The 17270-nt window shown below is 41.0% G+C and overlaps 1 protein-coding gene across 7 annotated transcripts in view; it reads right to left on the minus strand.

The window, feature by feature from the left end:
• Positions 1 to 240: 240 nt before the first annotated feature.
• The window catches only part of poln (polymerase (DNA directed) nu), a 94527-nt gene continuing 77497 nt past the window's right edge, over positions 241 to 17270 (minus strand). For all 7 annotated transcript variants that reach the window (XM_030753243.1, XM_030753246.1, XM_030753245.1 and 4 more), the window contains 6 exons: positions 13735 to 13866; positions 4488 to 4598; positions 4250 to 4328; positions 3750 to 3817; positions 1852 to 1913; positions 241 to 837 (listed from right to left, as the gene is read on the minus strand). In XM_030753243.1, the coding sequence (XP_030609103.1) occupies positions 754 to 837; positions 1852 to 1913; positions 3750 to 3817; positions 4250 to 4328; positions 4488 to 4598; positions 13735 to 13866 (536 nt within the window). In that variant the 3' untranslated portion in view covers positions 241 to 753. The remainder of the gene's footprint in view (positions 838 to 1851; positions 1914 to 3749; positions 3818 to 4249; positions 4329 to 4487; positions 4599 to 13734; positions 13867 to 17270) is intronic.

The raw sequence follows: 17270 nt of genomic DNA on the forward strand, positions 1-17270 counted from the left end.
AAGTTTATGACACAGAAGTGTCTCTGAATATATCAAGGCATCGTGGTATTAAAATAACAAAATGTTTTAAATGCAACTCATTTTTTATGTTTTTCCAACTATAATTTATCTCTCAAATCCACCATGAGGTTGCTAAAATGTGGCATGCAAATGAGCTTCAGGAATAAATCCACTAGAATGGGTGAGAAATGGTGGGACTGGAGATATTTACAAGCAAATGCAAGTTTTATTTAACACGAAAAAGCATAAAAACGGTACATACAAGGAAACTTTTTCTGTAAAACACCATATAGAGATAAAGAAGGTTAACTACTTCTACCATGAAACAATTTGATGAACCAATAAATATCACGCCCTCTCTTGAACATGAAGCTTCACCTTGGCAACAAGGCAGAAAAAACATCTAACAAGATAGTGAGAAAACGGAGGAGGAGAGGAGGAGGAGGAATCTTTTTCTGGATGATGGAGAGAGAGAGAGAGGGAAAAAAAAACACCAAACTGGTGCAATCCAGTCTGAGGCTCCTGCCGTTGCCCCCGGATACGGATGGAGTGAAAGCAAGTGGGAGCTTCAGCTGGCTGGTTTCCATAGTGATGAGGATGCAGGACAAGTGAAGGGAGAAAGATGAAGAGAGACTACGAGAGGAAGAAAGAAGCTCAGAGGCTGACGAGTGAGAACTCATCAAGAGGGAGAAGAAGTAGATCCAACACAGAGGCGCGGTGGTAGAGGTGGTGAAGGGAGCGAGGCGGACAGACTCAAGGAGCGGGAATCAGAGGGACGGTAAGCTCAGACATGGATCCCCAAGACTTGCCACTGGAGACTGCCACCTTCAGGGGCACCTGGGAAACACACAGAGGAAAAAGGAAGGGCATTTCAACATTTTCCTTTAACATACAAATAAGCAAACAACCATAAAACAACAGGAAACAAACAACAAACTGCTCCTCTTAATCAAAAGGTGGAAACCCGTGTTGTTTAAAAACAAGTCATCACCAGGAAAAAACAGCGCTTCAAATCAAATGAAAGCATTAAAAATCTGTGTCAGTTCAAAAGATTTAACAAAATAAAAACTGTGTGGTCTAAATCTAAACCTTCTGTGAAGGTGACATCCCAATCCCTCATAAGGTTAAAAAAGGATCCCCAGACCTTTTCAAATGTCTATCCTTCAATCGGTAATTGATATGTAATTCTTTCATGCCACATTTTTGCACTGAACAGAAACAGCTGATGTGTGAATAATGATGTGTAGTGTTTTCATGTGCAGTATGACATGCATAAAAGTGATGAATGAGTCCCGCGTTTGCCTCCCTCTAATCAGCTTCCAGAAGAAGGATATCTATTTACCGTTCAGTGCAGTAGCTGCTGTTATTGCGCTGATATAAAATTTTGAAAAGATCGTAAAAAAAAAAAAAAACTCTGCAGAGTAGCAGTTCAGATGGAAAGCTGGTATCTTTTGAAACCACCAAAGCGGTTCCCATGCAGTTAAATCAAGATAGAGGAAGCGTAGGAACAAAGCAACCAGAAAGCAATCAGACTGAGGCGTTAACATGGTACAAATTCCCTTCTGATATAGATTCATGAAAATGTTTAATCGAGCCCTCTGAAAACAACTGAAATGTGTTTTTTTTACAGAGCATTTATATTCTGTTTGGGCTTTTAAACTAATGTGAATCAGAATATTAGGGTCCATGTAAATGCAGCCAGTGTGTCAGCTAAATGTGTACAGCTCGTTTACAGTGACTGCTTAACTGACTGCCTTAAGCCACAGTCTAATAGCAAGAAAATCTAGTATTCTATCCATCCTGCGCTACACATGACACGTCACAAGACTGCACAGCTAACGTTTCACTTACTTTAAGATGGACTCCTAGATGGTCTATGTGCTGTAGGGACTCCATGGCACTTCTCACCAGAGCTGTACACACAAACGTATTCACGAATGTAGACGATGTTTAAGCATAGTGAATGTCTGCTGCAGAACACACATATACAGTGCTGTGAAAAAGTATTTGCCCCTTTCTGATTTCTTACATGTTTCAGACCATCACACAAATTTGAATATTAAACAAGGATAACCTGAGTAAGTTTTTAAATGATGATTTCATCTATTAAGGGAAAGAAGCTATCCAAACCTACCTGGCCCTGTGTGAAAAAGTAACTGCCCTCAATTAAGGTCGGAGTTCATGATTCAACAATAAGAAAGAGACCGAGCAAAAATGGCAACCACGGGAGAGTTCAAGGAGAAAACCACTGCTGACCAAAAAAAGAACTCAAACGCTCGTCTCACATTTGCCCCCTCCCCCCATGATCCCAAGAGTTTGGGGGAAATATTTTGTGAACTGATGAAACAAAAGTTGGACTAGCACAGCATTTCATAAAAAGAACATCACGGTGGTAGTTGTGTGATGGTGTGGGGCTGCTTTGCTGCTTCAAGATCTGGAGACTTGTCATAAATGATGAAACCATACGTTCTGCTCTCTACCGGAAAATCGTGAAGGAGAAAGTCAGGCCATCAGTTCATGCCTTAAAGCTGAAGAGCACTTGGGTTATGCAGCAGGACAATGATCTGAAACACACCAGCAGGTACACCTCTGAATGGCTCAAAAAAACAAAAATGATGTTTTTGGAGTGACCTAGTCCAAGTCTGGACTTAAATCAGATTGAGATGCTTTGGCGTGACCTTAAACAGGCCGTTCATGCTCCAAATCCTCCAATGTGGCTGAATTAAAACAATTCTGCCAAGAAGAGTGGGCCAAAATTCCTCGACAGCGATGTGAAAGACTCACTGCCAGCATGATTGCAGTTCTTGTTGTCAAGTGTGGCACAACCAGTCATTAGGTTTAGGGGGCAATTAGCTTTTCCCACAGGGCAAGGTAGGTTTGCATCACTTTCTTCCCTTAATAAATGAAATCATCATTTAAAAACTGCATTTTGTATTTACTCAGGTCATCTTTCTCTAGTATTGAAATTTGTTTGATGATCTGAAACATGTAAGTGTGACAAATATGAAAAAACTAAGAAATCAGAAAGGAGGAAAATACTTTTTCACTGCACTGTGCACTTTGGAAAGCAGGCCTTGTGGTAATCTCCAACAAATCTGAAGTATTTGTTTTTAGTAATACGGTAATTTATTTTTGAAAAATAAAACAAATAATCTCTTACATGTTGCATAGCAGTTATATGACAAAGTCTAGGAAATTCACAAAAATTTTTACATTTCAAATTACATAGCAGACTAACCACGGCTTTTTTTTAAAACATTCACTGTGACTTTCTGTTAGATCCAAGTCGTTTACGCATTTCAGTTTTTTTCAGTGTTTTATATAATATCACTACTGTTAGATGGCTCCTGTGTACAATACATTAGTGCCGTGGTTCTCCAACTGTGAGAGGGGTCCAGAGACAAAGCAAGTGGGGCACAGACAACCAGCGGAAATATATGAAGTGAAACAAATGTGAAGAATAATGTTTGTTTTTTTTTTTTAAAAGATATTCTTTTTTTGCATAGTGACCAGTGAAGATAGACAGGAAAGTGGGGACAGAGAGTTATAGGGGAAGACATGCAGGCATGGGCCACAAGTCAGACGTGAACCAGGGCCGCCTGCACCACAGTCATGCAGCGTACATGGCACAATTATTTAAGTAAAACTTGAAGTTTTACTTGAAAAAAACTGGATCTTTATTGTCAGTGGCTGATAAAAATTATGGGGTGCAGTGTATGAATTTTTTCCTAATACTGGATGTACTTTACCTGCAAACTGCTGCACCTGGGAGTCCTCCACTTCATACAGGAGCTCATCATGAAGCTGGGCTACCAGCCTACAGTCACAGACATGTTAAACACTCTACACTGCTGCTATTAAAGCTACTAAAAATAAAGAATCTGGCATCTGACTGCTTCAGCTGAGTCCTTCGTTTACTTTGCACACTGCTCTGTAATTTTGTTATATATTGGCTCCTGCTTCAACTTTGTTTACTCTAGCTGAATGTTTGGCATCAACGGCAGTAATAATTCAGGAGCATGCCTCATCTCAACAAATGTAGCTGGCTGGTAAACCAGAGCATGTTGTTTGTGTGTTTTGGTGAGACAGACTCAGTTCTCCTCCATAAATATGGAGCATGTAGATTTAGAAAAACATGCAGTATGGAGAGCCAGCATACATTTGCTTATTGTGGCTCTCACGGAAGGAGAGAGGAGCTTATGATAATCTGTGCATCTTCGGTGAGCAGTGTCTTGTGTAAAGGGGTTACCTGGCAGAGAGTGAGCTGGAGGAGGAGACCAGGTTGAAGATTCTGATCATGGCCATCTTACAGAGATCAGCAGCAGAGCCTGTACACAAAATTAAATACATACATAATACAGAAGTGACAAATTCTCCAGATCAGGGAAATGGTTTGCAAGCAAATCTGAGGCACTGCTCTCATTATTAAGTAAAATGTAAAGAGAAGCTGAGAAAAGCATATAATTGAGCACTATCAGTCTTCCTACCCTGGACCACAAAGTTGACAGCTTGCCTCTCAGCTTGCATGCGGACGCCCCAGTCTGGGGAGTTGATGTTGGGGAGGGTCCGTCTGCGACCCATAATAGATAGCACATAACCTAAATAAATGAGGAAATGAATATTTAAATGCAATCATTAATAATCATTATTTTAAGAACAATACATGCACTGTCCTGGTCCCCTTCCAATATATAGTATTTTATTTTATTACTGAGGAACTGACCATCAGCAAGTGTGATCACCTCTATGAAAGCAGACGTTTTAGCGGTTTGCTGGTCTGGAACACTCAGGTGTGTGTTAACACAATGCCACAATCTTCCCACGAATGAACATCCCAGCTAATTCACCCCAAGATCAGACTATGCAATGCTCAGAGAAACTGTAAAATCCCAAGCACTACATCTCAGACTCTACAGAACTCGGTTAGCATGTAAAATGTTAAAGTTCATGACAGAACAATCACTCAAAGCCTGAACAAGGCTGGCCTGTTTGGAAGGGTTGACAGGAGAAAGCCTTTTTTCTCTAAAAAAGGCAGCAAATTTAGGTTTGCAAAGTGATATCTAAACAAACCACAAGTCTTGGATAGATGAGACCAAAGTGGAGATGTTTGACCATAATGCACAGCACCACGTTTGGAGAAAACGAAACACAGCATATCAGCACAAACACCTCATACCAGCTGTCAGCACGGTGGTGGAGGGGTGATGAATGATGTGAGCGATAACAATAACAATACAACCTAAAGCTTCTAGCCTCAAGCAGAAATGAGGTGCAGGCTGAACTGGCAAACTCACTGTTTTCTAAATCCACATGCACCCCCCCCCTCCATTTTTCAAACTTGCAGCCTTCAGCTCCGAACTAACACTGACTTAAGAGACATCACTTTTGGCTAATGATCAAATCTGAGCAGCTCCCTGTGGAGAAACAGAAGGCTTTTAACAACTCAAGACCCAAGCTCTACAAACAGATGGATGCAAGCAGACACACACAAACAGAAAAATGCCAAAACTTATGGAGTTCAATTTTAAAACGTGCTGTACACTTGATGATGATATATCAAGAAGACTATAACCATCCAAAGCCAAAAAAATCTCTGAGTCTTTAACCCCAAGTAACAAAGCTCCTTTAACGACTAAAATGACCCAGTAAGTTTATTTACAACCCTGTTACATTTTATACAAGAACACTTTTTCTTTTAAAATGTCTCTGTTTGTGTTTATCAAACGTGTACTGTTTCATTTATCAATAAAATATAGTGACTTTGAACATGGCATGGTTGTTGGTATCAGACTGGCTAGTCTGAATATTTCAGAAGCTGCTGATTTGCTGGGATTTTCCAACACAACCATCAAACTGTGGTCATTAATACTCAACTTGATAATGCATGAAAGCATTTGTTTAAAATTACTTCTGTCACTTTTATCCACCATCTTGATGTAGGGTTTACAAAGAATGGTCTGTAAAAGAGAAAATGGCCAGTGAGCTTTGAGCTGAGAGGAAGGCAGCAGTAACTCAAATAACCACTCGTTACAACTAAAGTATGCAGAGGAGCATCTCTGAATGCACAGCATGCTGAACCTTGAAGCAGATGGGCTGCAGCAGCAGAAGACCACACAGGGTGCCACTCCTGTCAGCTAAGAACAGGAAACTGAGGCTACAGTTCGCACAGGCTCATGAAAACTGGATAACAGAAGATTAGAACATGAAAGCATGGATTAATTCTGCCTTGTAATAATAGTTCAGGCTGCTGGTGGTGTAATGGCGTGGGGGATATTTTCTTAGTGCACTTCGGGCCACCTAGTACCAGCTGAAGATCACTTAAATGTCACAATCCTTCTGAGTATTGCTGTACCCATCTTCTGATGGCTCCTTGCAGCAGGATAACACACCATGTCACAAAGTTCAAACATCTCAACACTTAAAATATATAGATTACTGAAATATCAGAAAATGTTAACTGTCAAAATGACTTACTATGGAATATTTACCAACAAATTACAATATCTAAGCCTCCAATGGAAAAAAAATTATATAGCTGCAAGCAGCAATGAGGAGGCCAAGCAGCGAGGCGTGATAGTTGTTAAGGAAACAAGTTGTGAGAATAGCAAAGAAGAGGTGTTGTAAAACATACTTTTGGTTAATTACAGGGACCTCTGACAGTTGCAGGCACACAAATTTAATCGTAAATCCAAACACATTAGCCCCCTAAAGGTCAAGTGTCACCAAGATTTTTGTGCTTCCTTCTGAAGGGGCATCAGAAACAAAAAAAAGTGTTTTGGAAAATCAATAGTCCATCCAAGAACTTCTGTGAGGTTTGGCCACTCTCCATTGGAGAGTAAAAAAAGTTGAAGATGATGATATAATAAGAAAACCTACAATCACCGCAGCCTCACTGCTTGGCCTCCACACACATTTCCATTAGCTTTGCCACACCAGTCTCAATGGTTGAAGATAAGTAGAGTGACACATTCATGATACAAAACAGCACTAAGATTAAAAATATCACAATGGCACAACTTTTAAGCTTTTACTATCTCTGGTTTCAACCTTTATATGTAAATACTTGAATCATCCATATCTGTGTTGTGAGCAGGAAAAAGCATGAAAAATCATTTGGTGATACAGCATCACAGGTTATTATGGTAACAGCAGAGTTACAATGACACGCAAACAGCCATCCACTCAAAAACACAGACATCCAAACAATTCAGACTGTAAAGTATACACACTCACATTCCCAGAAAAGCACACAAAGGATTGCAAGAATGTGCACCGATGTGATATGTATATAATACACATTATCATATGCAGGTATGCAACACACACACACGTGCGGCCACACTCAAACACACAGTGGGCCAGAACATTCCACTAACTGGACAATGCAGCAGGCTTTACGGCTAAATCCCTCTAATATCCCTTACTATGAGCTAAGCCAGCCTGGACATGAAACCTGAATGACCCTCTTCCCTGAACGCACACACAAGCTTGCACACAAGCCTAAATGCATAGGAAATGAGAGCACTACAGATAATAACAAACAGTAACCTTCTGCTCACTGTGTGACCACTGACACATGCATGTGACCTTTATCACCAGGAATGTGACCTTTGTTCTGAGGCTCAGTGACAGTAACGTGCCGTGTACTTTGTCTCAGTGATAATACATCACAAAAACACAGTTTAAATCCATGGGCAGGTATGGAGGTGAAGCACAGTGGAATGTGTTTGTTTTTCATTCCTAACAAGCTGTGGTTTTCCACTGAGGGTGACACAGGCCAGTGTTTTTCAAGTTCAGGTTGTTTTTGTGTTCAGTCATTTGGGGAAGTGGTCTCATGTTTAAAGTTTTAAGTTTGGCCTTATTCTAATAAGTTCCTGGTTTGTTTCCGTGTATTTATGTTCCTAGGTTTGGGGTTCTTGTTTAGTTCTGTTCATAGTTTCAGTTTATATTGTATTTCCTGAGTCCCTGCGTATTCCTGCTTCCCCTGTATTCCCTGTTAGTTGATGTTAGTTACTTTTCATGTCAATACTGTCCTAGTCTCATCTCTGTCCTTGGTGTCGTTGTGTCGGTCTTGTCCCTCTGTGTCCTGTCCCCGTGGTTGTTTGGTTCCCTGTTTAGTTGTGTTTGGTTAATCTTGTCTCTCCATTCAGTTACGTCTCTCTTCCTGTTTCTCGTGTGCCTTTAGTTCCCTGCCTCCCCAGTCCTCCCATCTCTTCTTTGGATTGTTTATCTTCTCTGTGCCAAGTTTGTAGTCCTGCCTCAGTGTTAGTATTCCCTCTTATTTTGATAGCCTCTTTTTTCTCAAGCTTGTATTTACTTCTACTTCCCTGTCTCATGATTCCTGATTTGTTCCCACTGTTTCCTCTCCCCTCATTACCTTGTGTATAAATTGTCTGTGTTTCCCATAGTTCTTTGTTGTCTTCCCTCATTCCCAGTGCTGTGTTCTGCTTGAGTTCTGTGTTTGCTCATGTTCCTAGTTGTGTTTCCTAGTTCCAGTCAGCTCTGTATATTCTGTTTTTGGTGAAGACTTCAGCATTCAAGCTGTTTATTTGAGTCCACGTCTTGTCTCGTGAGTCCTGCAACCTGCCTGTTTCACAGGATTTCATGACGAGTGGTAACTGTATCTGATGGGCAACAGCAATGTTTAAATTAAATTTTGTTGACAGCTGGTGGGTTTCTGCCACTTAAACATGAGAACACAATGGAGCAGACTATTTAAGGGTTAATAAACAACACTTATGGTTTTGTTTAAAAAATGTAACTTTGATTGTTGACTTTTGAGTCATCAAGATTAAAACCTGCAATACCAGATTTTTTCTTTTTGCTGTTTTGGGCCACTTGGAACAACAATATTAAAGGATCATCAGCTCGTTTAACTGACACGGTGAACACGCCAGCAAACAGCTGCTCTTTTACAAATCCAGCAGTTACAGAGAAAGTTGCAGTCACAGAGAGGAATGTTTAGGGATCCCCAAACAGGTTTTAGCAAGAGCCAAAGGATGACCGGGACAGTAATGATTTTTTTTTTTTTTTTACCCAATTAGAGTTTTATGTACTCAAGCATAGAATTCATAAAATTTCTCAAATAAGGTTACACAGACTCAGTTTCTACACTCTTTGCAGATGGATCATGCTTAAGTAGGTAGTCACCCCCCAAACACCCATTGTGAGCCAGTAAAACACAGCTCAGGTCGTGTTTCTGGGTAACAGATCAATGGAAGTCCAATATTTACTGTTTTAGCCTGGCAAGTTATTGGTCATTACCAACACCTAAAGAAACATTTCTTTGGCTGATAGATTTTATTTTTGTACCTCACCTCTCGCTCTGTGACAGCTGGGATAGGCTCCAGCATCACCGTAACCCCGATAAGTGGAAGAAAATGGACGAATGTATGAATGGATTTTCCATTATGTTCCCCTGGCAATGGCTAAGCATGTGTGTGTGTGTGTGTGTGTCCTTTAATGCTGTTAAGGTAGATAAGGTATAGAGTTAACTTGAGGAGAAGCCTGTCAGGATCTGCATTGTGGAGTGTAGTTTGTTTTTGTTTCTGATGTCCCAAGTGGAAGATGCAAACGTACAAACATAAAGCCAGTGTTTACTGCTGATGGTCCAAAAGAAACACAAAGTCCAAAATCTTTGAATCCTTGAAAAAGGAAACACAGGGACTACACAACCAAGAATAACCAGCACACATAGATAACACAACACCAAGCAGAGGATTATTTATACACATATTGACTGAGGACTGAACACAGGAGGGTAATGAGACACAGCTCAACCAAAGAAGAAGAAGTAAAAGTCAGAACAAGACACGGGTGATAACAGATTACCAACTAAAACAGAAAGTGAACATCAACTGAAACAAGGAAATGCAAAAACATGAAGGAACCAATAAAGAAAGAAACACGAGGATGAGGTGAAGGAGAAGTATTACTATAACTTCACATAAAAGGACCAAGCACCAGAAAATACAAACTAAGAACACAACAACAAAAACTAAGAGCTCAGACTCAGTGAAACCAAACAGAAAAATGTCTAAAGATAACCACAAATTCAAAACTCTAAAGAACACAGCTTCTATTTTGGGTTCATATATGTGAACATCCGACTCCAGACGAGTCAGCGCCTCACCCGTCACAAACCTCACCGCATGTCACTGATACCTTTACAAAGCTTCCTGATTGACAGAGCTAACTTGAAATTTCGACTTATTAACTTATTAATTTTGAGATACTTAACTCCAAATTTCGAGTTACGGGTGGCAGTTTTTTTATTTTAGTGGCTGAAACAAGCTTCCATAGATTACAGTTTACGCATACATTTGCCATGAATTGAAAATCTCAAAATGTTGGTAAACTAGTCTTTCAGAGTTAAATTTTCTCATCATTTGTGTATATGAAGTTGCTGAAAGAAAGCTGTCTGCACAGCTGAGAGTTGCTGTCATTTGTGCCTACATGTGCAGAGCACAAAAGGTGAAATGAGCTGTGAAAAGACAAGCTCCTTTCATTTTATCAATAATAAGTATTTCACAGTTCTACTGTTTGTAAAAGTCTGCAGGAGAAATATATACATGTGTGCAAGAACAACGTCACAGCCAGGATGTGTCTGTGAGAGTTTGGATCAGCAGTGTTTGAGTATCTGTGCAGATCTGGGCCTCCTTATGTCACTGTAGCCTTAAGAAGGATTCACTGATTTTTTTTTTTTTTGTGATCTCTGTGATTTCCCATCGTTTAAAAGAGGAAAAGACAACTTTCTTCTGTGTTCATCTTTTTATCTCAGGGATAATCCAAAAAGCTTCAATAAAATGTGCATGATGTGAAGAACAGCAGCAGAGGCTTACCCACAGTGGTGGCAAACAGAGTGTGAACCATTATGAGAAATGCAGCTGAGACTGAAGTCCTTTTTATGGTTTAGCATAAACTTCATCTCTGCCTTGTTCTTTCTTGGCTTCTCCAAAGCTTCTTTTTCCTTCCTGCTTCTCTGCTATTACACCAACACTGTGATGCTGACCTTGCCTTCGTATTGCCTTTACGATTCCTTTTCAGCAAATATGACAGCAGCTGAGGCTGCACTATTCACCTCTGCTCAGCCTTCATCCTTCTGAGCAAAACGGAGTATCAGATACCAATCAGCTGTGCAGAGCAGACCAAAGGCTATAGCACGTATTAATCTCTGCTCACTGAGTCACAGCACAGCAGCTAAAACAGCCAGACACTCTGGTGTAATACTGTATGCTGCTGCTGCTAGCATTGATTAAAGAAGGCTGTTTTATCGATCAACTAAATTGCTGCTGTGGAACGAGGGAGGGAAATAAAAGGGAAAAAAGAAACGTGAAGACAGTGGCATGGATTGAAGATGAGAGAAGGAAGAGAGAAAGGAAAGAGAGAGACAGACTGCCGGACAGGATGAGAGAGGGACACACAGACAAAGGGTGTGGGGCAAACAACTTCCAGCACCGTCTCTGATGGGAGCATCACCATGGTGATGGGCTGAATTAAAGCCACTGTTTGCCACATCATCCCTCTGCCCCTGAGAATGAGGAGGCTTCTACTGCAATCTCTGCACGGCAGTTTGAAAGAACGAGTCCATTACACTGCTTCGATCAGCAGGCTGATTGCAGAAGAAAGGGGAAGTGATGAGCAGGTAGTGGGCTGTGTCACCAGTGACAGGTTGCTACGGGTGATGAAGCACCTGTCTGTGCGTAACGGTGGGTCGGTGCTTGTGAAAAAGGTGTCTGCCACTGCAGCTGCCATGAAACACATCTACTGCCCTGACCTAATTCTTGATGTTGGTACAAAATGAGGTTATTTTTCAACATTTATTAGACAAGATAAATGTTGTTTTTCCATGCGCCCACAGCCTGACAAAGAAGCTGACACCGTGACACACTTGACTCACTGATGTCTGCTAATTTATCTGGTTTCCACTGTAATTGGCTGGTGTTTTTCTTAGCAAGAGGAAAGTCAATACTGCACACATAAAATAAAGTTAAGAGGGGATTCGATCCTTGGCTAGAATGTCAGAGGGTCTGTTTTGGTGCATCCTGACCTCATCCCGCTGCTTGTCGACACTTGGCTCATGTACTATGCGCAATCAGGGTTAAAGTGCAGACTTTACACTATTTTGTGTGAGCGTGTTCAAGTCTCAGGTGTGCTGTGCTGGCAGTTCACTCGGCATATAAATAAAAGTGTCCCGTCTGAACCATCAGACCCTTCACACCCCACACGCCTCCCTCATCCACCCCGTCCCCTTCAAGTATTGACCCAGGGCGGTTTGTCTTATTCCTGCCAATGCAAGCACATCTTCTTCATCTTCAACCAAACACACACAAATCCACAGAGAGTGTGAACGCTAAGATATTTAAAGTACGCAGAGGATGTCAAAAGTGCAGGCCCTAATCCAAACTGATACGTGCAAGCAAACACATAGCGCTGATTTTTAATTCCTCATTTTTCTTTTACTCTGACCCTAACCGTTTATGCTCTAAATACACTATATTGTCGAAAGTATTCGCTCGTGACATCCCATTCTTAATCCACTGGGTTTAATAAGATGTTGGCCCACCCTTTCCAGCTATAACAGCTTCAACTCTTCTGTGAAGGCTTTCCACAAGGGTTAGGAGTGTTTATGGGAATTTTTTATAATTTTTCCAGAAGTGCACCTGTGAGGTCAGACACTGATGTTGGACGAGAAGGCCTGGCTCACAGTCTCCGCTCTAATTCATCCAAAAGGTGTTCTATCGGGTTGAGGTCAGGACTCTGTGCAGGCCAGTCAAGTTGTTTCACACCAAACTCACTCATCCATGTCTTTATGGACCTGCTTTGTGCACTGGTGCGCAGTCATGTCGGAGCAGGAAGGGGCCATCCCCAAACTGTTCCCACAAAGCTGGGAGAATTAAATTGTCCAAATGTCTTGGTGTGCTAAAGCATTAAGAGTTCCTTTCACTGGAATAAGAGCTGAGCCCAACTCCTGAAAAACAGCCCCACACCATAATCCCCCCTCCACCAAACTTTACACTTGGCACAATGCAGTCAGACAAGTACCGTTCACCTGGTAACTGTCAAACCCAGACTTATCCATTGGATTGCCAGACAGAGAAACATGATTCATCATCCAAAGAACACATCTCCACTGCTAGCATGCTTTACACCACTGCATCCAACGCTTTGCATTGAGCTTGATGATGTAAGGCTTGGATGCAGCTACTCGGCCATAGAAACCCATTCCATGAACCTCTCCATGCACTGTTCCTGAGCTAAACTGAACATGAAGTTTGGAGGTTAGCATCCGCAGACTCCGCTCTGTTATTTTACGTGGTTTACCACTTTGTGGCTGAGTTGCTGTCATTCCCAATCACTTCTACTTTGTCATAATACCACTAACATTTGACTGTGGAATATTTAGTAGTGAGAATATTTCACAACTGGACTTGCTGCTCATGATACTATGCTGGAATTCACTGAGCTCCTGAGAGCGACCCATTTTGTTCACAGTCTGTATGCCTAGCTGCTTGGTTTTATAAACCTGTGGGCATGGAAGTGAATTAAAGGATTTGGATGGGTGACTGAATACCTTTGGCAATATAGTGTATTTTTCTACTGAGTTCTGTGAAGTAGCTGTATCTATTATGTGACACATTTTCTCCAGTAGCTTTTCCTTTAGGAATACATATTCATTAGCCTCGAGGCAAAGCTTCTTATTAAAGAGAAATAAGACTGTGAATGGACACAGACCTTTTTTGTGGCTCTGCTGGATGGTTTTCTGGATGAAGGCCTGGACGTCTCTATAGGTCTGGAGGAAGCGGTCCTGGAATCGGCTGGCCTGCTCACTGCTCACGCCCAAGATCCCTGACAGACGCTCACGGCCTATATCAGGAGAGGAAACAATCACTTCAGTCAGACAACTCTGATCTATGAAATGATCAATTTATTACAGCAGTAGAATATCAGAAGTCACTGTTTGGCATCTAGGCTCTGAGCACTTCCCACAAATATAACACATACCAAATGGCCAAGTGATGACTAAAATGTCCCCCCTGGAGCATAGAGGCAGGCAGCAGTGGGGCAGGAGCAGCACTGACATGTCAGAGGAGAGATGGGGAATTTGGGAGGATAATGTGAGGAGAGTGGGGTATGTTAGTGTGTATAATGTAGTGCAGCTCTCACAGGTTTTGAATGGATAAGAATAAATTAAGCAAAAATTATCTTCATAATTTCTGAAGATGGTGGACAGACTGGTGATAGAGGGAGAGAATAAAGTTGAGAGGAGCTAAGTGAACAGAGGACAGACTGGACCAGAGGGTAGGAGAAAGGAAAAGGAAAAAGTAGAGCAAACTGAGGAGTGGGATACTGAACAGGACATGATAAAAGGAGATCACTGGAAGACTGAGAGGTGAGTATTTGTGTGCAAAGATGAAGCCAAGCACACAAAGACTTAATGTGTGTGTGTTTTCCCAGGAAGTGTTAAAGGTGTGCAGCCTGTAGCACAAGCACAGGAAGAGGCCATGAGTCGAGAAATGTAGAGGGTTTGCTAATGAGCACCACAGTTACTGAGTGTATTTTTCTGGTTTTGAGCTCAGAGGGGTGTGTGATGATGAATGCGTGGCTGTTAAAGCAAGGACTCAAAATCACTATCACCATATGATAGAAAAGAAACAGCCCTCATCTGCTGGATGTCTGACGTTCACAGTGAAACATCAATTACAAGCACAGCTGCACTATTGAAATGAGAAATATTTCAAAAACTCTGGATTCTTTGAAAAAAAAAAGGAGCAGATGTAATTTTAGTCCATTTTAAATGGTTTAATTCACCTAAGGAAAGCAATATAAGACAATTATTTTTTTTTTCCTCAAAGCACATCTGCTGGAGAATGTTTAACATGGGCAGCACTGAAACAGAAATATGCTAAAATTCTGGCCAGTGAAGAAATTTAGATACCTTAAAAATCAATAAAATTAAATCAAATTAAGTTTTACTTATTATCATGTCTCTATGTGTTTTTACTGGCAACATTTTCGCAGTAAAAAAATAATATATTCACTGTTCCCCTTTTTTCTATTGAGATAAATAGCATAAAACTAAATATCCAAATATCTCCATCATGCACTTTGTTTTTGGAAAGTTGGCCACCAAAACATCTACATTTATATGATTTAGTACTTGAGTTAAACAAGTACAGAAGTTATATATTTTCAGATATATAACTGGTTTTGTTTTTGTGGTGAGCTTCAATCTACTTAGTCTGATGGATAAACAGTCAACAAAAATAGAGAATAAGACACATTTTAGCAGGTGTGTGTTGGATAGATATTACGTCCCCTTATAATTATAAGGTTCTATCTGCATTCTGACCAGTTTCGAGATATTAAACAATAGAACCTCATAGTACCAAGTTAAAGCTTGATTTTGCAGATAGAACCTTTTTGTTTTGTGAATAAAATGGCCAAAGTTGCATATAATTGAAAAAAAAATCTCTTACATATTGTTGATTTAGCGCTCAATGAATAAGAATATGACAATAAATCAGTTTCGTCAGAACCTTATAATTCTAAAGGGATGAATACCAACTCTGTCCTGTGCATCCCTGTGTGTGGGATGCCCCACATTCCTGTTGAATGAGGTCAGTTCAGTGAGTGAACTTTAACCTTCATTGCTGCACTGCTTCTCTCATACCCCAACCTCAATCATTCTGTCCTTTCATCCTTTTCTACTGCTGCCACCTTCCTGAGAGCCTCCCCGAAGTATAACATAACATGCATTGTCCTCTTTTTTTACTCTAATTAGGATTATTTATTATTAGGAAATTTAGAATTAAGACTTGAAACTAGTGACCGAGACCATAAATTCATCAGGAAAGTCTTTATGGAGGTGAGCTATAGGGTCATTTTCCCCATGGAATTCACTGGCTTCACTTTTCAAACCAGTAGGAACTGTTCATCTTTTATGTACAGTCTATGGTCTAACCTCCTTCATCCTACCTTTTTTTCTTCCGGCATCACTGTGCGTCCCTCTTATTTGTGGCCCCAGTCTATCTATGTCTGTGTATGAGTCCACAGCACTGCTCTGCTCCTCCTCCCTGACCAGATTAGTGCCTCGTTGAGAAGGTTTCTCTTAGTATTCGGTAACCATAGCAACACATCCCTCCATGAAGAGCTGTCTGTGTCTGTGTGGATCAGGAGCTCCTTACATTCCTCTTCTTGTTTCCTTCTTTCCCTCTCAGCCCCACCTGCAGTTTGCTCTTCCATCTCCCCTACATTACTCTCTGCCCCACCACATCCTCTTTCAGTTTTCACCTTTAGCCTACATGTTGTACATCTGACTTTTTTTACCCACTCTCACTCTGCTGCTCTTTGAGACACTCAATACTTACTCTGCATTTTTAGCTCTGACCTTTTGCTCTGTGATTTGTCCCAGCATGTGTTGTCCCCCATGCATGTCTCACATGAATAGCTTTCACGTGCTTCTTTAGCTATTGTTGTTGGGGTTTTATTGACCAATTTAGTATCATGTCCGAGAGTGACTGTGTTTGAGTTGTGAGTCCAGCTCAAATAGAAATACAACAGAACACTAAAGCCTCGGACTGAGAGGATTTTTCATGAAGCATGCTCAATCCAAAGTGAGGAATCTTAAATGGAGATTCTGGTGCTAAACATGTGCTTCAGGATCACTGCTTTTGGTTAACTCAATTCAGAACTATTTGCCGGTTTTGTGTTAGGAGTTGGTTTTCATTAGATATCACGTCTGGGTCACAGTGACAGATGGGCACATAAAACTAACAAATCCACAGGAGCAGTAGTTCAGTTAGGACCAGTAAGGTCAGAAAAAGATTGTTATTTCCGTGTGCTGTAATTCAATGTTGGTGGGAACGTTCTGTTGTCGTCCTTCCATGTGCAAACACAGAAAGTTGGAGGCAGGAAGAGCAGCAGCAAGACCCCTCTATAGAACAGAGCAAGCGACAATGACAGACTTCACACTCAACAGAATGAGAGGAGGGGCTGGGAAGGAGGTGGGTTGCAAAGCGGCTTGCAGATGGAGATCAACTGTATGCAGGCTTAAAAGAGCTTAAATAGTGTAAGATCAGCAAATCAGATGTGTGATAGAGTATCAGTGGAGCCGTCAGCTGGTCTGTGGTTGCGCTTGTCTTCAGGGTCTACCTAAACTGAACTAATTAGAGTTTATGTATAGCAGATACAGTATTAAACTATAACATTCAAATACATGCTTATTTGATTGCGTCAGCACAATCACATCCACCAACTAGCACTCTGTA

The sequence above is a fragment of the Archocentrus centrarchus genome, chromosome 18 (assembly GCF_007364275.1).
Source record: "Archocentrus centrarchus isolate MPI-CPG fArcCen1 chromosome 18, fArcCen1, whole genome shotgun sequence".
NCBI classification, from domain to species: domain Eukaryota; kingdom Metazoa; phylum Chordata; class Actinopteri; order Cichliformes; family Cichlidae; genus Archocentrus; species Archocentrus centrarchus.